At 46.4% G+C, this 22,399-nt stretch overlaps 1 protein-coding gene across 6 annotated transcripts; it reads left to right on the top strand.

Annotated features, from left to right (window-relative positions):
* Nucleotides 1-196: 196 nt before the first annotated feature.
* Nucleotides 197-21,900, top strand: afap1l1a (actin filament associated protein 1-like 1a). 6 transcript variants are annotated; one of them, XM_079268087.1, is made up of 19 exons: nt 197-291; nt 13,158-13,283; nt 13,466-13,543; nt 13,654-13,733; nt 14,171-14,309; nt 14,464-14,559; nt 14,672-14,886; nt 14,990-15,169; nt 15,370-15,453; nt 16,000-16,075; nt 16,206-16,325; nt 16,443-16,654; nt 16,850-16,995; nt 17,123-17,195; nt 17,732-17,846; nt 19,206-19,373; nt 20,031-20,206; nt 20,323-20,445; nt 21,049-21,900. In XM_079268087.1, the coding sequence occupies exons 1-19, from the start codon at nt 249-251 to the stop codon at nt 21,073-21,075; spliced, it is 2,277 nt and encodes a 758-aa protein (XP_079124213.1). In that variant the 5' UTR covers nt 197-248; the 3' UTR covers nt 21,076-21,900. The 6 variants fall into 6 exon arrangements, with proteins under 6 accessions (XP_079124213.1, XP_079124212.1, XP_079124211.1 ...); XM_079268086.1 differs by having other exon boundaries at nt 13,460-13,543; nt 14,174-14,309; XM_079268085.1 differs by having other exon boundaries at nt 13,460-13,543.
* The last annotated feature ends 499 nt before the right edge of the window (nt 21,901-22,399 follow it).

The following is a 22,399-nucleotide window of genomic DNA, read 5'->3' as shown; positions in this document are numbered from 1 at the left end:
CGAATAGGCACACTCTTAATTTACCATTGCACCTGTTTAGCTCTGAGCTGTACAAGGCTGCTCATTGTGGGGTGGGCGCTAGGACCCAGCGGATAAACCGCCTCTGGGTTCCCGACCAGCGGATCGGTAGAGTACCGACTGTATCTGGCAGCGGTGGCGCCACACACACACACACACACACACACACACACACACACTCATTCACTCCCTCATGGGCCCGCATTCAAATTTCAACAACTCACTCTAACATGGACAGCGTCAAAAGAGGAATGGAAACAAACGGCACCAAATGTAAGTTTACTTCCTCGGAAGTGCTGAATACTTTTGAGTGAGTGTTTTTGCGTTACTTTGTGCGGTTTGCAAAGGTGCATTTCACACGTGCATGTTTGTGTTATGTCTTAATTGGTCATTTTTTTGCGGCTGTCAAAACGGTATGGTCGTCCAACACACCTACCACCTCTGTATGTTTCCTTCTTCCTCACACCTACGACTGCTGCACCCTCACTGAGGCTCCCTAACACTTGAGACATATCAGACAATTGCTGGAAAAATGTTCATCTAATCGTTATATTTAAATTAATTTTATTTAAATATCTGCCCCATTTGCACTGAATATGCTCTCACAGTGCATTTCTATTCTTTCTGTGTGACTCTTAGTCTTAGAATCATCAATCAGTTTGTCTGAGACGTTTCCTTTTCCCTGTGACCCCCCCCCCCTCCTCCTCCTCCTCCCCCTGTTGTACATCTAACACACAATGGTGGTGGACTTTAAACATATAAATGACGTTGCTTTGTTCTGCTTGGAGAGGCAGAGAACCAAGTGCTCATCCAAAGTTTGATTGTTGACGTAGAGAGTGAAGCTCACTCATCCTGATTCAAGTCAAATATCTGGCTGTGGAGATGAGAGATGTTTGGAGCTGAGGTGGTCATGGCTGTCATTGTTTGATGTTGGACACCGCCAGCAGGGAATTCTCCATAGAAATCTCTGCTTTTGTGTTGACTAGCAAGAAATACAACATGTGTTTCCGCCCCATGTGTGTTTTTCTTCTTCTGGGAGTTGCACCCCCCCCCCCCCCCCCCCCCTGCACAGTACAACATTTTTCCACATTGTAACTAAAAACAAATACACTTGCCCCCCTTGTGTTCTGTGCTGCGACGTTAGAAGTAGCAGCATTGCCAGGGCAAGGTGACCCAACCCAGCATTTCAGACATGAAGTTATGATTTCAGTTCATAGTTGCTTTAAGTTAGTTTGATGTGTTTTTACAGTTCAGCTGATGTTTCCACTTTTAGAGCTGTAGAGGCTTGCGAGTGCTTTTCACAGACTTGTTGACAGCCGCCAGGCAGGTAAACATGTGAGAGTGATTATAACACCCAACTTAATGGAGGTGAAAGGAAATGGGACAAACCGCATACATGGTGCGTTTATCATTTTTATTTCCAGTACCTTTTAACAGCCGCTTTGCCTTCAAGAAAAACAGTTTTTTTTTAGTCACTTCTGCCTGCCCATGATTTACTAATTTGCCGTCCGTCCTCACCTTGTCGATGTATGTGGATGTTACCAGTGTGTTTGGTGTGTAGCTTTGCAAAGCATCCAAAGTAGGAAGTCTTTTCAGGTCTTGTGTGTGTGTGTGTGTGTGCGTGTGTGTGTGTGTGTGTGTGTGTGTGTGTGTGTGTGTGCGTGTGTGTGTGTGTGTGTGTGTGTGTGTGTGTGTGTGTGTGTGTGCGTGTGTGTGTGCGTGTGTGTGAACACACAGTAATTTTGCTCGACTGACTTCCTATCTGAGCTTTGTGTTTGTGTAAGTGCCACAGGAGAAAGCGCACGGTGCCGGCTGGGGACCACACTGCTGTTTACATGAATCCCCTGATTGGCTGCTGCTAAATCACTTTTCCGTGAATTGTCCTAAGGCTACAAGTGTTAAAATTCTCCCAATTGATTGATCAGTCTATAAATGAGTCATTTGACCCACTGTTGATGTAAAGACATCGATTAGTGCAGCTTTTAATTCATTGGTTTTGTTTCAGTCCCTATTTTTTCAAGCCTTCAAAGCCTGCTGTGCGGAGTTGCATGAATTCATAAATGAAGCTCGGTGAGATTGATGAGAGGCAGGTATGAGCTTGAATAGTTCTGAGCTTCTATCCCAGCCAGCTGGAGCAGCAGTGTAATAAAGGTTTTGTTTCCACGGCCGCCTCAGCGGAGCACCGGGTGGGTGTGAAGAGGGGAGAGGCCGTCCCCGCAGAGATGCATTGCGGTGGCGGCGGGATCGTCTGTGATTTAGCCCGGCAGTCATGATGAATCGTCTCTATTGTCGGGTTGTTTACGGAGCATGTGGAACAACTTGTGAACAGAACCGCGATCTGCTGTGGCCCCCGCAACCATGGATGTAAATGTAACGCTGCTCACGCAAGCACAGGTCTGATGCATGTGCATGAAGTCCCTACACTCCATCCATGTCATTCCTCTAATGAGATGCTAATGATACGAATCTTAGTCCTCGAGCTCGTGGACGTTGTGGAGAATGCGTTTGAGAGTAAACAGGGATTTGAATTGTTACAAGTTGAATTAAAACATGGTGTCAGTGGTTCCAGGTTAGCAGGGTCAAAGGGCACAACTTAAAATGCAGTCTGCTGTCGTCATCTGGCCGGGGGTCGGCGACCCCACTGTGTGTGCATTCGTGTTACTCATTACTGTGTATGCTGTGATCTGCGTTTTCACAGAGCGAGAGCAGAGTCTGTGGAAGTAACTTTACTCTCAAGTTTGTATCGTTCTTAAACGACTACGTCAGTGTTTTACAACCTGGGTCTTACTGTGTTCTAGCAAATTTAACTAAACTAGAAGGCTTTCAAATGCTCCGTTGGAAACAGCTTTCTGATGGAGACCAAGCAAACAGTAGCCTTCACAACAACAGAAGCTCAGCCTGTGGTCCGGTTTGATTGCATCGCTACTTTTAGTTAATTACAGATTGTTTGGGCATCAAATTTCAATCTTCAACTTCATTTAAAATATCCCAAATGACATCTTTTGATTGGACTTTTCAATAGCTGTGTGTGGATTCCTTGGCCCCACTCGACTGTTGTAATGCCGTTTCCAGCAGCGCTTGGTAAATGCTGTGTTATTCCATCCAATTGAAGCACCAGCTATAATAAGAAGGAGATATAAGGAGAGGGAATCTCCCTTTACGTTTTCAATTATACATGTAAGGTCCATAAGTTCCCCTGTTTTGTTTGCCCGATCAGACTTTATCAAGAGTTTTTAGCCGTACATTTACTGTGCAGACATGTCGAAGCTCATACATACATTATATTGCATGGAGTATATGATATGCCCCAACATGCATGAGCTGTAAATCATGGATGATTTTGGACCAGCCCTATAAGAAGTGGAATTCCCCTCTTTCACCCTTGGGTGATGAGGAGATCACTGTGTGTGTGTGTGTGTGTGTGTGTGTGTGTGTGTGTGTGTGTGTGTGTGTGTGTGTGTGTGTGTGTGTGTGTGTGTGTGTGTGTGTGTGTGTGTGTGTGTGTGTGTGTGTGTGTGTGTGTGTGTGCGCGCGCAAGTGCATTGGCAGTCTGCACAGTCATTCTCTGCACTGCTGTTTGAATAGGGTACCATCATTTAGCACTGAAATATGATTCATAAACATGTATATAATTGTAAATAGTTTGGCCTTAGGGATGCATCCAGCGCAGCAGTTCTAACGGTACAGATGGCACTGAGAGTGAGGCGAAGGGACTCCGGGATGCGCTAGCTAGCTAATTCTTGTCTCATGTTAAACAATGACTTCCTCAAATTCAGTGCCCTATATCACTGTTTTCCAATGCTGACATGTTTTTCAGGACCCGCATGAGTGCGGTGTGCGTGAGAACATGGATGCCGGCGCTGCGTTGAAGCTTTTGTCAAACAGAAGTGAACGTGATTTCATCTACAGTGGGATGGAACACGATAAGACGCCCCCCTGTCGCCGGGGTTTGCCCTGGCTGAACTCGACTGAAGTAAAAAATGAATAAAAAATACATAATATAATAATCGCTTAAATTCCTAAATACAGGGCAAATGTTTTCTCAAGTGAATGCATTGTTTTTAAAATAAAATTCAGTCAAGAAAACACAGTGTGTCCTGGTTTTCTGGTGAACAACTGAAGGCAGCACTGCACTCCGGTCAAAATCCCATCAACACAAAAAATTCCAAATCGAGACAAAGCAGCTCCTTTTCCCCTTTTTGTGTAAGTGTGTGTGTGTGTGTGTGTGTGTGTTCTGTGTATATTACCCTTGTCTGTGCAGCATCAGTAAAGCAGTGCTTCTACTCGCCGAACAGCATCTTTCTCAGTGTGTGCATACTTTTGTGTGAGGCAGACATAGCAGTGTGGTGATCTCATAGGACTCAGGGCAGATCTGGGACCTGGATAATACTGACTGCACTGTGGGGCCTTTGTCTGGCAACAGGCTGAGTCAAGCCCTCTGTGCCATCTCAGACCTGAATAAATCAGCGAGCACAAGATGGAAAGAGGGGGAAGGAGGTTGAGCAGACGGACATCCCCTACATCATGGTCAGCTCTGTGACCTTTGACCTGAGTCCATATTGAGAAACACATGATGCAACTGTTGCCACCTGGCCAGTGCTACTATTGTATGACTTCTAACCATCTGTCCACTTTCTATACCTGCGTGTTTCTCTGTTTATGGTCACCGGGGAGATTAGCCTATCCCATAATGCATTGGGAAAAGACAAGGGAAATCCCCTTCTGTCTATAACCGTGCTAGAAAATCACATTTGATGATGCAATAGACACTGTCACTGTCACACGACGACTAAGAATGTGTCCCGACATTATGAGCTATAAAAGATTCCTCAACGCTTGTTTTTCTCCATGTCACAAAAAACGCGATGGAATTATTTCTGTGGTTCGCGATGCCCCACATCTGTCCGATTCATTGATCTGATCCCAGTTTAAAGCCTCACAGTGAATACACGTAGTGGATGCTGGATGGGAAAACGGGCAGTGTTGCTTCACCAACCTGACCTGTAACTCAAGGGGCCTTGACTCTCTCGCTGCTCTCCCCATTGTGTGTCTGAACATCAAAAGCTTCTGTGCTCCACTGCTGCCCTTCAAAACCAAGTTAATGCTTAAACAGGTGAGTGGGAGTGCACAAACCCCATAATTCTCCCCCTCCATCACCATGGAGACGCGCCAGCCGCTTAAGAGGCCTAATGACTTTGAGGACATTTCTCTCTCTGTGCTCATTAGAGCGGTCTAATTAGAAAGAGCGAGGATGCACGTTCAAGCTGGAAATGTGTTGTGGACATTGGATACGAACACAAAGCCCCATTTAAATGATCACTGATTCACTTCAGGGAGACGAGGTGTCAGGCTGGAAGTGATTGTGCTGTGGAATGCCTGCCCCAAATGCTTTAGGTCTTTGCCCAATTTAAGATTATGAAGTGTTGTTTTCAAGTAAGCAGTCAGCGCCTCTTCCCCTGGACTGTTTCCATCTCTCGTGTATTTATTGTATTTGTGCGTACACTAGTGTATCGTGGGGTGTGGGATGGGATTCCTGCTGTGTTTTATGATAACCTGCAGCATCTTCCCGTGCGCCATAAAAACAGCGGGGAGAACATGTTTTCTCTCCCCGTAATTCGTACATCTTTACGACTCCTCCGAACCAAATAAGTTTTTCCACATGCTCACCTTGCCTTCAGCGGGTTCTGCATCGTGCGTTTTGGTATGTTTGTCGTTGTGTGTTTGTCTGAAATGTCCACCCACATGATAAATGTGCATGGCAAAGCCATGAGAAAGGAATTCTCCCTCTCTAGGGGGCTACCTGCAGCAGCTAAATAAAGGTTTGTAATAATGGCACATTCAAAAGGCTCCATTATATTGTCAACCCTTTGAAACGCAGTTGGAGAAGTTGAATTCTATCTGGCCTCGGATCTAGACGGTGCATTGAGAGTGGGGTCACCAGAGACGGTACAGTAAAAGTGGGAGCGGGTCGGCTGACGGGAAAAGGAAACAGAAGGCCGGAGGTGATAAGTGATGTCATCGGGGAAGGGAGGAAGTGCATCTCTATAGGGAGCATATGGGGCATCCCCATGCAGCTGGTCAGCCCATTAACTGGCGTAGGACAGGAAGAGTGTTTTGTTGGCATCATGCGGAAGACGATCCGAATCGCTCTCTAGGGGTCTTCAATGAAACTTGCCAGCAAACAGTCGCCTAGCTACACATCCAGCAGATCCAGAACAACGTTGGCATTTATTCGGAGTGGTCCACGTGACGATGGCGACTTCGATGGCGATGGCGAGTCCTCACTAAGACCAGGAGGGTGGATCACATCACTCTAGTTCTGATGTCTTTGCACTGGCTTCCTGTCCAACAAAGAATTTACTTTAAAATCCTGCTGTTGGTTTACAAAGCACTGAATGGTTTCGGGCCAAAATACATCTCTGATCTGCTGCTACCTTATGAACCATCCCGACCCCTCAGGTCGTCTGGGACCGGTCTACTTTCTGTTCCCAGAGTCAGAACTAAACATGGAGAAGCAGCGTTCAGTTTTTCTGCTCCACATATCTGGAACAAAGTCCCAGAAAGCTGCAGGTCTGCTGAGACCCTCAGCTCCTTTAAATCAAGATTCAAGACCTTTCTGTTTGCTGCTGCCTTTAATTGAACCACATTCAATTCATATATTAATCAATTTCCTGCATTTCTGCATTTTACTGCTGCATTTTATTTCTTACACTGTTTTAAAAAAAAAAATGTTTTCATGCAATGAATGTTCTTAATTGTTTTTAAATCTCCTTTTCTTTTGCCTTGTGTTTTGATGCTTTTAATGGTTTTATGTGAAGCACTTTGAATTACCTTGTTGTTGAAATGTGCTGTACAAATAAACTTGCCTTGCCTTGCCTTCAAGACAACTCAGATTTGAGCCAGGCTGCGCTCATCCACCCCAAAATCCTCCTCGAAATGCCGAATGCAAAAAGACAGCCAGGTCTCATCTTACTGATTCCCTTTCCGATAAACCGATATCGTCCCTGTTTACCTGTAGATGAGATCATCTTGAAAATGCCCAGGCTTGTTTTGTTTGCGCTGGGGAGAGGAGAACGCGTCAGACTTTGGAAATGCCTGGAATCTGAGGTAGCAGTTGTGTGAGCAGATTTCTTCGTGATGGGGCACAGGCCCGCGAGAGACGAAACTGTTGGCACAGCTCGTGATGTAATTAAAAACCTCAAGCACATCTGGGCATCTGGCTTACCTCATGTTAGCATGTGCTGTCTACACACGCCTCAGTGATTTATATGGAGCTTATTATAAGACAGATGACTTTTTTTTTTCATCGGTCTTAATGCTGTGTTTCGGATGCACGTCCCAGCTTTGATGAGCAGGATGGTGGTATTTAGATAACCCTCGCATGCCATGAAGATAGCATTCGAACCGTGCTGTCTCTTAACTTAGAAGCCTCTTTGACTCACTTAACATGAGATAAGATTCTGCTCTTTCACACACACACACATAAAAAAAAGGTTTTCATTTCCTTTCAGAAGTTGCTGGGTCATATTGTTCTGCTTGCCTTAAGAAAGACTCTGTGTGTGTGTGTGTGTGTGTGTGTGTGTGTGTGTGTGTGTGTGTGTGTGTGTGTAGACACCTCAAAGTCCTCAACCTGCAGATCTCTTTCATGTCGGATCAGGTTGGGAGATTGCTGTATATCCAACATGTCCAAAGACAACAACTTCCAAGAAGAGCGCAGCAGTTTTCATTAGATACTGATCTCTTGTGCAGAGTCGTTTTGAGTTCCTCACAGCAGCTTTGTCTAGCAGGCGTTACCCCACTTTGTGCTTTTAACTATGTTTTCTGTTGTTGGACTTGATTAGTGCAACTCACTGTAAATCTGTAAAAAAAAAGCATCTATTTTCTAGATTAATAGTCCATCGTGTATTAGCCGTTACCTGTCTGTCCTGAACGCATCACGCATGAGCGTGGTTGTACCCAGTCATCAAGTGAAGAAATAGGGACGTTCCTTACAACACGGTGTGCTTTCCCCAGTCCCTCCTCTGGCATCCGTGCTCTGCTAGTGTGAGTTCACAGCTTTACTAAAGAGGTCAGAGGTCGCATTTTCGTCACAGTGAGTTGGAGTTGTTTGTCAGGCCACAACCAAGTCGAGCACGGTGTAACTAAATTTGTGTCGCTTGTGTTCTGACAACATTTATCATTTGAGAATGTTTGCTTCTTGTGTCAAATTGGAGGAAAAAAAATGAAAAAAAGGGTTGTGGAAATACATGTTTATGTTTATCTATAAATAAGTACAGTTATTAGTACGTCAGACAGTAGATTGATACCACTGTCTCGTGTGTTTGCTGAATATAAAGTCAGTTTAGCTTAGCATAACTAGCATTACCACTTCATATCCCTGCTTCCAGTCTTTGTGCTAAGCTAAGCTAACCATTTTCCTGTTGACCATAACTGATCTTCCCACCCAACGCTAGGCAAGAAAAGTGAACACGCATATTTCCCCAAATTCTTTTAACTAAAGAGTGTTCAACAGGCGAGAGCAAAGAGGGGTCCAACTGGGATTCAAACCAACAGGTGGTCTTATACTTTACATTTTCTGTCTTCATCTGATGGTTGTGCACCAGGCAGCCCTGCAGCCAGCTGATACTGTTTGCATCCGACAGCTGACACACAGTGAAAGCCTGCACTCAGAGTCAGCAGTGTGTTTTGTCTGTGCGTGTGCGGTCCTGCGTTGCCGTGCGTACGCTTGTGTACCTGTCTGCGTGCGCTCATGGGTTTGTTTGTGCAGCGTTGGTGCCCCGTGTGATCCAAAGGCAGCGTGTCGCATCATGTTGGGGCACATGAGTCCGCCTCGAGGCAACAAGTCATCCACGTGTAACTCCCAAAAGTCTCAACTTGCCTCCACTCCAAAGCCTTGACTCAATCTCTCCTGTGTTTCACTTTATATTTCTATCTTTTTTTAAAAATGCATTTCAAATATAGAGCTTACCGCTTGCAGCATCGGCTCCACTGGGGACATTTCCCCGGTATCTTCATCAGAAAGCAACCCTGCTAAAGATGCTCTGATGTGAAGTAGAGGTACAATGCCTTGCTGTGTCTGGCATGTCAGCAGGTTCGCTGGTCTCATCTGGATGGCAGCCTCTATGTGCAACTAGTTAAAGGTTAATAATGCAGTGAGGGAAAGAATGTGAAAGAATAAAGGGGTTAGCCATTAGTCGACATGTGAGTGTTTACACAGCCAGCCTTTTTCCCAGGTGCTACACGATCCCCAGGATTACAGCGGAGGGGCTTTACACACACACACACACACACACCCACACACACACACACACACACACACACACACCACCACAGTCTGCCTACCCCCCCCCCCCCAAAAAAACAAAGTGGGAGGGAGATAACAGATCAGAGGGAGGAAGGGAGAGGTAAAAGAAGTGTGAATTCAGCAGTGGGCAGGCTACGGCTCACCTCCAACACAAAGACTTCCCAGGACAAGCACACGGACAGGCTCTGACTCTGGAATATCTCCAGCACTATCTGCTCGTGTGTGAATGAGCCGGTTTGTCTCCTTCGTAACCTTGGAAGATGGTGGGACTCTCATCCACTGCTGTCGAGGGTAAGCGTTGAGGGGAAGCCTTTGTAGCTTGTCAGGATATTACCACAGCAGGTATCTGAGGCAAAAAAGAGGTGCGAGGATTTGCAAAGATATGTAAATGTACGGGCCGATGTGAGGACACATGCGCGTGTTGAAGGCGTTGTAAACACCAGACTGAACGCCAGACATCAGGCGATGTTCGCTTCGTGCCTGAAGCATCGTGCCAGCTTGCTGGAATTCCAAGAAAGGCAGCAATGTTGAAGTGTTGAGAAAGCACCCAGAGTCAATCGTGCAACTTTGCGTTTTTCTGAGCCACTTGAGACTCTTTGTGGGATGCAAATTCTTGTGCGATAAGCTGGAATGTCTGCCTGCAACAATGTTGTGAAACAGAGTTGCTGCCGAATGAGTGATTTTGTCTCTTTTTTTTCGACATACTGTGAAGTTATTTGCGTGCGTGTTAGTGTGTGTGTGTGTGTGTGTGTGTGTGTGTGTGTGTGTGTGTGTGTGTGTGTGTGTGTGTGTGTGTGTGTGTGTGTGTGTGTGTGTGTGTGTGTGTGCGATGTGAGGCAAGATAAGTAGGCTCAGCATGAAGAAAGCCTTTGGCATTAAAAGGAGGGAGGAGAACAAACCTGTGCACCCGATCGAGGTCACATCATTCTTTAAATCACGGTTTGTTGGACGTGTTAGCACAGGTGCTCAACTTGCTGACATTACTCACCCCAACCCCCTCCCCTTCTCCCTCCCTCTCTCTCCCGCCCCCCTCTCTCTCCCAATCACATTGTACAGAAGGTCTGAGTCTGCACTGGTCAACAAACTTCTGTCTCGGCCTCGCTACTATTTGCACACTGACACAAAGACGTTTTTTTGCAGTCTTGCACTATGAACAAGGTGTGGAATGTGCCTGGTGTTTAACGGCAATTGTCAGACGAGTGTGAGGAGGTAAATGTTTGAGCTTTGAATGGCCCACCGCATTCCTGCATGGTGCACTAAACGCACCCATCTTCTGTTGAATTCAGTTTTCTCTGATGGATGTAAAGTAATCAGCACATTCTTGGAGCTGCAAATATTCCAATTTCAAAGCAGAAACCCATTTTCATGCTGTGTTACTATCTTATTCACGCTTGTGTGTAGTTTCCCTCAGATGCTTGGCTCACAATCTGTTTTATCTGACTTCTAAATACATCAAAGACACACATCCCACACACACACAAACACACAGAGTTGCTGCAGAGATTTAAAGGCTCATGTGCTGTTTTAGATGTGCGAGAACTCTTTTGAGTAGTGTGGTGTCGATTACAGAGGCAAGGCCGAGGATTTAAGGGTGGTCTTACGGGCCTCACATCCCAAACACTCTGCAGTAATTCCTCTTTGCTTATTCTGGCACAAGCGCAACAACGCTGTAGTCGTCAAATCGGATAATAAGCTTTATTTAGAGCGCTAAGTCCAAGTGAAACGGTGAAATGGCTTTATGAGCGCTGCGATCTGCTTCACGCCAACTCCTTGAAAGCAACACCTCGATTGAGTTATCTGAGTTAGATTTGATTTCATGCTTACCGGTGTGAATTTCAGTTTTCTCCCTGCCATCGATGAGTCACGCTGTGGATAAGGTTCTGTCTCCCACTAGGTCAGGGGAAGCCCAGCGGTGCGCTGCAGCCAGATTCTAAACAGCTGGAACCTCTGGCGGAGAGACAACACTCGCCGGGCCAAAACATCCCACTCTTATGAGTTTCCTCTCCGTTCCCGACGCCCACTTCCTCATTTCCCTTGGGTGAATCGGAGCTTAATGAGGAGACATTCCAGGTCCCTGCGCCAATTAATTCCTCATGCCCACTTCTCGGAGCGCGAGCGGGCTTTTTGTAACAATAGAAGGAAACCGCACTAGTGGAGCGGCGGTGGAGCGGACGCAGGCGAACACAACCTTGCCAGAGCATTGTGGAGCCCATAGGAAGACCCACCTCAGGAAAGTATGTCTGTCTTTAGGGATGGGAGCAGTCTGAAAATGTCGAACGAAACATCGGTTACAAACACATACATCTTCCAGATTATCAAGACCTCTGCCTGTCGGGCGTGATTACATACAAGCTCGCTGTGTCAGCGTGATGCATCTATAAGATTCCAGCGTTCTGCCTCAACTCATTCGGGTGCTGCTCAAACTCGCAACATTCACACAACGGGCTGGCTTGTTGTCAGGTGCACCAAAAGTTCACCTTTAACACGCCCCACGAAATACACATCATACAAGCGTGCGTGTGTGTGTGTGTGTGTGTATGATGTGTTTGTTTACTTGTTGCCATATGACCGCCCGCCGAACAAAAGATTTTTCTGGCTCAGCAGCTGTCCCGTGGATGACCCGAGCAAGCTGCACGGTTCAGCAGGTCTAATGCGGCTGGACTGTGAAAATGTGGCGGGTGGGGATTGGGGTGGGGGGTAGAAGGAGATGGAGGGGAGGGGATGGGAAGTGGGGGGGGGGGGGGCAGGCAGGCGAGTGTGCCAGCAGTGACTCAGCCAGTCGTCAGGGATTTTTGCTGGGGATTTTCAGGATTAAGAATTAAGGATTAGAGGTGCATTAGGGTAAGACAATGCAGAGGGAAAGAATAGAGACGAAGCTATGAAAACGGTAGAAAGAAGGGAGAATCAATTTTGGCTGGCCATTTGCTTGTGTCTGAAAGGAGGAATACACACACACACACACACATACACACACACATCAGCAGCAGGTTGCAGACCTGTTCCCAGGACATCCAGCAGCCGGGGGAGTGAGACGGTTTATTTAACTTCTGTTCTGAAAACAGGGAGTGGACCAGATCAACATGCGATGTGGAGGATCATATATTCCGATATGCCCGAGTCCTCAAAGTGTTACAGAACCTGGAGATCCCCGGGAAGAATGCGTGTTGCAGGAGGTCTGCCTGTCTGAGCCAGCTTTTGGGCTTTTGTGAGGCCTGGACTTTAAATCTCTCCACTGTTGGATAAAGATCGGGTGCCTGTGAGACTCTGCCTGCTGGTACATTTGGCCTGTTCTGGGCTCTGTAAAGTGTTGCTTTGGTTATTCTGGTCAGGATCTCACATTTCTGTCAACATCTGTACGGTCTTGGCAGCGCGCTGAATTTACCGTCTTAGCATTGAGAGCGACAGTTGATTGAAGTTTGGGTTCGTGCCAAATCGTGCCTGAGCCAGCAACATTTCAGAGCTGCTGCAGGAAGACAACACTGCTTTTCTTTGCTCCTTGTGCGGGATATTGTTGTTCTGTGTACGATTTGCTATTTTGGGAAGCTTCATTTCCACTTTCTGGGTTAATGAGCAATTAGCAAACATGTTTCCTGTCACACCAGCCTATTGCTGTTGTTTAGTCTGGCTTGTAACTGAGCGAGGAGGAGAGGGAGACTGTGTGATAAGGTGGCAGAGTGATATTGACAAACTGACAGAAAATGAAAGAAAGAGGCTCTAGTCTATGACATACACCCCTTTGGTTTATTTAGACTTGTCCGTCTGACCTCTGCCCTCGACTGATAACCTGAAGCCGTGCACCCCCCCCCCCCCCCGACCTTTGCCCCGCTCTGTGCAGCGATGGAGGTATTGGTGAGTGAGCTGGGCGTCCTGCTGCAGATGCTGGACCAGGAGAGCCTCAGCTCCCCCACACAGGAGAAGAAGACCTCCGTGTGGAACCTCCTGCAGCAGATACAGCCACCAGGTCAGTGAGGAGGAGGAGGAGGAGGAGGAGGAGGAAAGATTGATGAAGTGACTGTCTGTCGGTGACTTTCTTTATTTTTCATTCTCTTGTTTTGTCCGGGTTTTATGTCGACTCTCCGAGGGGTTTTACACATAATAAAAATCGACATCTGAAACTCTCTCTTTCCTTTCCTCCAGTTTCAGGAACAGACTACATCTACATGAACTCAGCAGTGTACAGAAATGGCACCAGCTTCGTAGAGTCCCTCTTTGAGACATTTGGTGAGTGTTGAGCTCCAACGCGTAGCTGTAAAATGTTCACCGCTCTGTATAAATGAGCTACGAATATCATGTTCTCTTTGTATATAAGGCTCAGTTGTTGTCTCTTATAGACTGCGAGCTTGGAGACCTAAAGGACGTTACAGGTGATCTGAAAGAAGACAAGAACACGCAGACGGACACTTCAAATCAGGCAAGTTGGCGAGATGTAGTCGGTTCCTAACTCACTCCGTTGCATTTGACACAGTGTGTGTGTGTGTGTGTGGGGGGGGGGGGGGGGGGGATTTATGCTGTTTGCTGTCCATCCTTTTAGCTCTCACCATCCAAATCCAACTTTGCACAAGACTAATACACATCCTAATGACTTGTGTTGAGAAAGCAAAGAGAAAACGGAGATCGTGTTCCATGTTGTGGGGGTTTCCCACGCACACATGCTCATCAGTCTGCAAGCTGTTGGAAGAGTTGAGGATACAGGGGCCCGCCCACAGCCCATGAGTCTAATTTATGGATCTCATTTTGAGGGTTTTGCTCTGTGTCCCTTTGATGATGTAGTTCATAGGCGGTGGGAAAACAATTCTATTTCATGGTTATGAGGGAAATGTGAGAGCTGTGTTTGTGTGTTTCTCTTAGCAGAACTGTGCAGGCTCGGCAGCCCCGCGCTCCGCCAACTTTCCTCCCCCTCTGCCCACAACACCTCCTCCTGAGGAGTATTATGAGGAGGCAGTGCCCCTCAGTCCCGGCAAGTTGCCCGAGTACATCATCACACGAGGTCAGCGTCTTCCCGCCCCTGCTGAACTCGGGGTCCTTAGTGTAACTTAGCTGTAAAAGAAAAAACTCCAAGTCTGTAATTACGAAGCACAAGTTGCAGTGCACGATGGAACATAAGGAGTAATTCGGGATTTTTTTTTCTCTTTCATTTTCAGTTAGGCCTAGCCCTCCCAACTCTATAGAGGATGGGTATGAAGATGCTGAAAACAACTACCCCACTACCTGCATAAACACGCACCGCAAGAACTCATGTGAGTTGAGAACAATGTCACCCCCAAAAATCTATAATATTACAGAATAAAACCTTCCTTTTTTGTTTACAACAAATAACGCACGTTGTCTTCTCTGTCGTTGCCCGAGCAGACAACGACTCCGATGCTCTGAGCAGTTCCTACGAGTCCTACGAGGAGGACGAGGAAGAGAGGAGCCCCGGCGTCGGACTCACTCATCAGTGGCCCTCGGACGAGAGCTCCATGCCTCCTGCCAGGGACTGTCGCATCTGCGCCTTCCTGCTGCGGAAGAAACGTTTCGGCCAGTGGGCGAAACAGCTCACCGTCATACGGGAGAAAAGACTACAGGTGGGAAGCTGTACATTCGATTCAACCCTCGGGAAAGCATGACTCATGCATTTCTTCTTCTCTTCTTTAACGTACAGCCTCCTATGTGTCCTCCTTTCTGCAGTGCTATAAGAGCTCTAAGGACACAAACCCCTATGTGGACCTGCTCCTGCCCCAGTGCACCGTGGTCTACGCACCCAAAGACAGCAAGAGGAAGCACCATGAACTCCGGTTCACCTTACCCAATGGAGATGCACTGGTGCTGGCTGTGCAAAGCAAGGAGCAGGCCCACAGGTGGCTCAGGGTGAGCTCACACTTTCAAATGACATGTTTGCATGCAGGGACACAGACCGGCAACATCAATCTTGTCGACAATCGCTGGAGGCAGTTTTTGACGAAGTGGACACACACAAAAACCTCAAAAGAAAAGAAAGCGTACTGTCTAGTGACACATGTAAACTCCCTCCCCCCCCCCCCCCCCCCCACACACACACACACACACAGGTTGTTCGAGAGGTGAGCGGTCAGAGCGCCGGCCCTGAGGAATCTGCGTCTCCCATCATTCCAAGGAAAACTGAACTTGACAAGGTAAGTGCAGGATGTTTGCGTTGGAACGCTCCAACGCTTTTTTATCCCCGAGACATAATTCATCTTTGCAGCCGAGGTGAGGAAAAGTCTGCGGCATGCAGCAATTGTGTTGTCACCATAAATTTCTCCTAAACAATTGCTTGGGCGAGACACAGTAAACAGTGATACCTGTGTTGGGCTTGCATGATAGGGGTGGTGGTGAGTCAGTGTTGGAGCAGGCACCTCCTTTCTTTAAAGCTTACCAACCTGTTGGAACATAAAGTGCAAAAGCCCTTTCATTAATGAAAGCACAGCAGGAAGAGAAAGGAGCCGTTATAGAGTTGTTCGGAGGAAAAGGCAAGAGGATACGTGTGTTTGTCTAATTCCACCTTGAAGAATGAAATAATCCAGAGGCAGATACATGTAAGCTTGATAACAAATCCTCTTTCTTATAGTCATTTAGCTTTTAATTCAGACATGTTTGCTGTGGTTTGATCCTGGCAGACAGATAGATCCTGTGTGGGGACTTAGACTCCACTGTTGACTGTCTGTGTGCTTCTTCCTCAGAGGCTGTCTGCAGAGAGGAACACATCAGACTCGGACAGTGTGGGTGTGTCGACTGTTGAGAACTGCAGAGAGAATGGTGAGACAGGAAACGGGCTCAAATCAACACAGCAGCTTGTTAAAAATATATAGACTGTAACACAGCTTCCACATGCCAAAGATACATCGGGACAAAAAGCAATTGTTTAATCTTTTCATTTTTGATGCAGGCAAGGTGAAGCGGGGGGCTTTCGCTGCGGGCCGCAAAATCACGCGTATCATCAGCTTCTCCAAGAAGAAGCCCCCTCGGCCAGGAGATCCCCGGTCCTCCTACACCGACCCTCGACGAGGTCAGACCCCAACTCACTGACACTCTTGAGATCTCCTTCGGTCCCTAGACCTCTTAAATCTCCAGGCGCGTCACTTTTCTTCATTTTTCGCTCATTTTTTCCCTCCTCACTGTGCAGGCTACGTGTCGGTGCTGGTGAATCAGGTGTGGCGGGAGCAGTGGTGCTGTGTGTGCAGAGGCTCCCTGCACTTCTACAACGACAAAGGAGACGCTCGGACCTTCCTGCCTTCACTTCCTCTCCACGGCTGCGAGGTGGTCCCGGGGCTGGGACCCAAACATCCCTTTGCCTTCCGAATCCTACGGAACTGCGCGGAGGTGGCTGCTCTGGAGGTGAAACACCGAGCATTTGTTGCTCAGTTAAAGCTGCACTAATCATTGTTCAATTCGACAATAGGTCGAATGACTTGGGGGTCGCTTTTAGTGCCGAACCCACAGAGACTTACCACGGCACCCTGCAGTTCTGTTCAGCTCTACAGAGAATTTTCGTGTGGAAACTCAAAGCTGACGTGTCCCTTCTCTTTTTAGGCGAGCAGCTCTGAGGAACTCGGGAGGTGGCTCGGCGTCCTCTTGGCAGAGACTGGCTCCGCGACAGATCCAGAGTCGCTGCACTACGACTACGTCGACGTGGAAACCATCGCTAACATCCGCAACGCTGCGCGGCATTCCTTCCTGTGAGTGAGACAGAAGGGGGGGGGGGGGGGGAGTCGGAATACTTACACGAGGTCAAAGCGAGGCCTCTGACCAATGCCATGATGTTTAGTCCCCGTGCAGATTTAATTTCTTCTTCTCTGGTCCTAGGTGGGCCACATCCTCCAGCAGCACCTACACAGACTCCAGAACATATGATGAGGTCCCTAATGAGGACATGCAGGTGGGACACGTGTGCTCACACACGTTTTTTTTTTATTCAGTTAAACCTTATGACTTATGCCTTACGTTGATGCGACAAGATTAGAAGCTACATGTCTGTGTGTGTGCCGCTGTTGGGCACTGTCGCTGTCTGAAAATGACACTCCGTCTCAGTCACCCGAACAGACAGACAGTGCTCTGTTACATGCCCATCAATGACGGCTTTTTGTAGGCCAGAGAAAAAGCAGTGTGTGGGCATGGGAGAGAAATAAAAGAGAGACTGATCAAACTGGTGACAGGAAGGCAAGAGGTCATGGCAGGTTTACAGCCCGTAAACTCCTTTCTTAACCCCACTGACATGCACTTAAACACATGCCTCCCACCACCTAGAGCCACAAACATCTCACACCTCAGACGTCTCAAACCAATAAATATGAAGATAAGTCTATTGCTTCGCCTAATATACAAACTTTGCTTTCTTTTTTTCCATCGTCATCCTTCTCTTTGCATCCTCCCACATCTGTCATGTCCCCTCTAACCCCTCTCTACTCCACCCAGTCAGGGGAGGACCGCAGGCAGCAGTCTGGGAATCAAGGGAAACGGCGCTCAAGTTTCTCCAGCAGCGACTCTGACCGAACCAAGCCTTTGGTCTCCCTCAAACGAACGGGCTCCAGTAAGTATGTTTAGCCGGTCCGCCAAAGCAGCATTGCCGTTCCTCCCGCGATGCTGAGCCTATTCTCATGAAATATACTGATAGATTGATTGACATTTTTATTTATGCAGTGGAAACTGAGTGATGGCAAGGTTATTAAGTCACAATCAACTGGTGGTTCAATGATGGCGACAAACTGTGGGAAACATATTTTATGCCAGGCCCAAAGGTATTCTAAATGTTATTGCATTTGTAAGGAGCAGAGAAACTTCATTCTACAGATTTCTAAAAGCAGTATGTGGGGTAAAAATAACTGATGCTTCAGAAGGTTATTGACAGAGTTCTGCATTTTAGAATTCGTGCTTTATGAATGAAAAAGGAGACAGTGTTTCTCATTTCTATGGGTTAGAGATGCTGACTCAAGTGACGTCACTTGAGTCAGCAGTGGACCATATTTCTGGGTGTGGCGTTAGAAAGAAGTGAGCTTGCCAGAAATCTGCAGCCCGCTCCTCATCTCTGCTTGAGCATTACACACCCAAATCTCCAACAGTTACATGAACAGTCATGCCCAGGTTATTAGTATAGTTTGTGCAAAAGAGAACCAAAACGTGATCCTTGTAGAACCCCTTTGATAATGGTGAGGAATGTTGATTGCACACCATCAGCCACAAGACACTGAGCCAATAGCTGTGAGGCACTTCAATGACCCGGACTGTATCAAAGGCATTATGATGGATCCACAATCAGAGTTTTCACATGTACATTTGTGTCTTAAATATTCACAATATCATGCACAACCAACCAGACAGCTGAGGTGTATGTGTATACAGTCGGGCCAAGTATCTTTTCAGCCTCCCACCCCTCTCTGCTTTACATCTGTATCTCTCAATAAAAACAGGGGAGCAGCCTGCTGCCCTTCGAGGGAAATAAGAATAATACAGATGGCACCTCTTACTATAGTTGTGTGTCACACAGGAGTTAGATTGCAAAGCTCTACTCCTGCTGTAGCTTACACTCGTCGCTCTCTATGGCTGAAAGCTTCAGGATGTAACCTGAGATTTATTGGACACTCGCATTAGATCCGCTTTTCTTGCCTCCTGACCTCTCCCTCTGCAGGAGGGTGTGTGTTTATTTTATATTCATGCATCGTATCTGTGTTTCCTCCCATAAGTCTTTGTCTGAATTATGAAAGATAGGTTTGAAACTGTGTGCTACGCTTTCATGCAAGTGGTGGAAGTGGCGTCACGCCTCCTCGAGCGAGGAGCGTGACATTAATAAGGACAGACGGAAAGACGGCCGTGAGATGTTTTGTCTCCTTCCCATAACCCCTGCACATTTGGCCCCTGCTCACCTTTGCTCCCTTCTGACATCTCTACCCAGACTCCAACCAATATGGAAGGTATGGGAAAACGCGAGCAGAAGAGGATGCCAAGCGCTACTTGCAGGAGAAAGAGGAGCTGGAAAGAGCGAGGGATGGGATACGGAATGCACTCGTGACCCTGCGGAAGGAGAAGAGAGAGCTGAAGGAGGAGCTGAAGACGGCCTCCGGTGAGGAGACACAAAGCCAAACAGACGGACGGCAATATCCGGCAAAATAAACAGCATAGCTAGAACATACTACTGTATGTACCTTGGTTCACGATCGGAAGGCTTGAACATAAAGTGCACGTTCTGTATTCCTGCTCCATGTCTGACCTCCATTATTAGAGGGCCGTGTGAGAAGACAACATCCCTACAGGCATAAATAAAACATCTTAATTTCTTTTATTATTCAAAATCCAAAAAACATGCTTCTGAAAATTCCTTCTAAATGGGATTTATTTCCTTCAGTGTCACATAGTATGCTGCCAGAAGTGGTGGAAGAGCAAAAGTAGCATACCAGATTGTAAACACAAGTAAAAGTGCAAAAGTAGGCATCACAATGTAGCATGTAGCATATTATTGGATGATCTTTCACTACTTCCGTGTAGTTTAATCGATAACAATATATCACAATTTATAAACTCATCACAGGTTTATGTTTGGTTTTAATTTGAGTAAGTAGTATCTGTAGCCGTAGGAGAGTAAAAAGTACAATCGTCTTTCTCGAGTAGTAAAAGCACAAGTCTTCATACCATCTAGAAGAACTTGAAAACACAAAATGTACCTTTCAGTCCCTCGTGTGTCTCATTGTGTTGTGTGTGTCGCTGTGTTTCTGTGGAGCAGACAGGAGGACGTCCTCCCTGAACAAGCGCGTGTCCCAGCTGGAGGAGGCCTGTCGCGCTAAAGAGGCGGAGAGGGTGGACCTGGAGCTCCGGCTGTCTCGTGTCCAAGAAAACCTCAAGAAGAGCCTGGCCGGCGGAGCGCTGGGCGCACCTGCTGAGGCTAAACCCCCAGTTAAGGTGCGTTTGTTGCTCGATGCGTAAAGACGCACTTCTTTATCTTTACCTGCACACCTGGCCTCATATGTATACCTGGCCTCATACACGTTGCTGTTTTACTTTTTCTTTTTGTGTAGGCCTCCGGCAAAAAGACGCAGAATATCTACAGTGATTCTTTGCCAGTGAACTGCGCAGCGGAGATGCGTCGGAGACCTCTTTCTGTTTACGCTTCTTCAGGAACTGTCATGCGGAAGGCAAAGGTAACGCTCACAGACACTTCCTGAACAGTTCCTCAGCCCGTCATTACGGACTGATTTCTCTCTCGGGCTTCCCGGGGGGTTGATAGGATCACAGCAGCATGTGTCCTCATCTAACGGGGTTGTCACGCAAATAGAGAGACGGTCTGCGTGTGGCCACACAGTCACTTTGGACATTCACAATTAAGTGCCTGGTACGTGTGAGCGTATGTTGGCTGATTATGATCAAACGGGGTTCTGTCACGACACACGGATGTTTGGTATCACTTTCAGCCATAACCTGAATCGTGTCTAGTTTATTTCTGTTTTATTTTTTCTAAAAACAATTTATAAGAACCACATTGAATCACTGATCGCTGTATAGAAAATATTTGTCATTATTGCCATTTCTGTAAGTCTGATAGATATTAATATATATAATGTTTTTTTGTATGTTTGCGTGCACATTTCTTTATTACATTGCAGCGGCATAACTAAAATTGTTTTATTCGTTACTATTTGGTTTTTTTTGTGCAGCTTATTACTCATCACTGCAATCATTTCCAATTCATTTCTTGGAATGATGATTACCTTGTAAATCACCTGCATATGTTCCATCCTTGACAGGAATGGGAGTCAAAGAAAGAGACCTAAGAGTCGCATCATGGAGAGGACTGGAGGAAGAATAAATGGATTTCTTTGTGACGTTCAGTCCTACCAAGGATAACGTCACATCCCAGAGCACAGAAAGACTGTAATGAAAGATATCAGCCACTAGGTGGAGGTACATCTCACTGAATATTTACTCTTCTGTCTTCCTAAAAGGACTTCTCCAAATGTGAGAAAAAAGGACTTCTCACTGTCTGTGTAGCCAAGTACTTCCATTGTCTCTGCCGGATGCTTATTCAAATGTGGCAAACAGGAAAGAAGCAAGTAAGACACAAGAAAGGTGTGTTGAAAAGCACATTGCATGTTGTTGTAATGGAAAAGGCCACAAGGGATGGCGTTCTCATCCGCTGTTGCATATACGGTGAAATGTTTAATTGTTAAGGTGCTATGTGAGAAATGTGATGTGTTCGCGAAATAAGTGGATGGAGGTAGTTGAAGCCACAATGTGCCTTTCATATAGTATGTTTTTTTTTTCTGCTTGTACAGAGACGACTGTTACTGTGTTTTATGCGTTTGTCTCTCCTCATCATCATCAGTCGTACCTGTCAGAGGTATTCAGTTATGTGCCATGGAGAGTGTGTGTTGTCATTTCTTTTTGACAGCACTTCTAAGCTTCTCCTCTCAGGTTGAAGCTGTGCTACACCGCAAAAACAATCATCTGCTGCGTAATCCTACATCCACTTGACTGTTTTTCACAAACGCCCTCACCATATGTCATTTCATCAACTCTTCTGCCGAACCCGTGGTTGACTTGTGCACTTTACTGTTCTCCTACCTGGATAAGGGAATAATAAATGTGTCTTATTCTCACACAGGTGATCTTTTAATCAATTGTTACAGCACAGACCTATACTTTGCATTCTCCGTCACTGACTTATTACTTTTAATTTCACATGATATGCTGTGAAGTGAATATACAGTACAATGGTTTCATACAAACAATGTATGACAGCCAAAACAAGAAGAAGAAAGACGCACATCTACAGCAGTCGCTTAATAAAGGCAATTCAATGCAGTTCAGGCAGCCTATTGTTTACAACTAGATGACTCATCCTCATTTGTTCCGTGGAATTGTAATTAAATAGACGGCTACAGGCTTTGTATCGTCACTTCTACATGTTAAAATGTTAGAAGCCACCCATTCATATAATTATAGGTTTCAATACGGAGTGTGCTACAAAGAAGACGTTCTGGTTCCTAACTCATCACTTTGTCGCCCTCTCTGTGGGACAAAGAGGTTTTATTCATGTGATACAAAACAAAGCTTGTATGATCAGCTTAAATCCAGGCAGTGGCAACTGGTATTGGG

The sequence above is a fragment of the Melanostigma gelatinosum genome (genome assembly GCF_949748355.1).
Source record: "Melanostigma gelatinosum genome assembly, chromosome: 5".
Classification (NCBI taxonomy): domain Eukaryota; kingdom Metazoa; phylum Chordata; class Actinopteri; order Perciformes; family Zoarcidae; genus Melanostigma; species Melanostigma gelatinosum.
Note: the sequence above shows the minus strand (reverse complement) of the source record. Positions and strands in the feature narration are given on the sequence as shown.

Bases quoted from the DNA above. Each gene is read 5' to 3' on its own strand.
- afap1l1a (XM_079268085.1), top strand. From the start codon at position 249: ATGGACAGCGTCAAAAGAGGAATGGAAACAAACGGCACCAAAT. The intron at 17,196-17,731 runs GTGGGACACGTG...TACTCCACCCAG, and splicing joins TCCCTAATGAGGACATGCAG to TCAGGGGAGGACCGCAGGCA. The intron at 19,374-20,030 runs GTGAGGAGACAC...TCTGTGGAGCAG, and splicing joins GGAGCTGAAGACGGCCTCCG to ACAGGAGGACGTCCTCCCTG.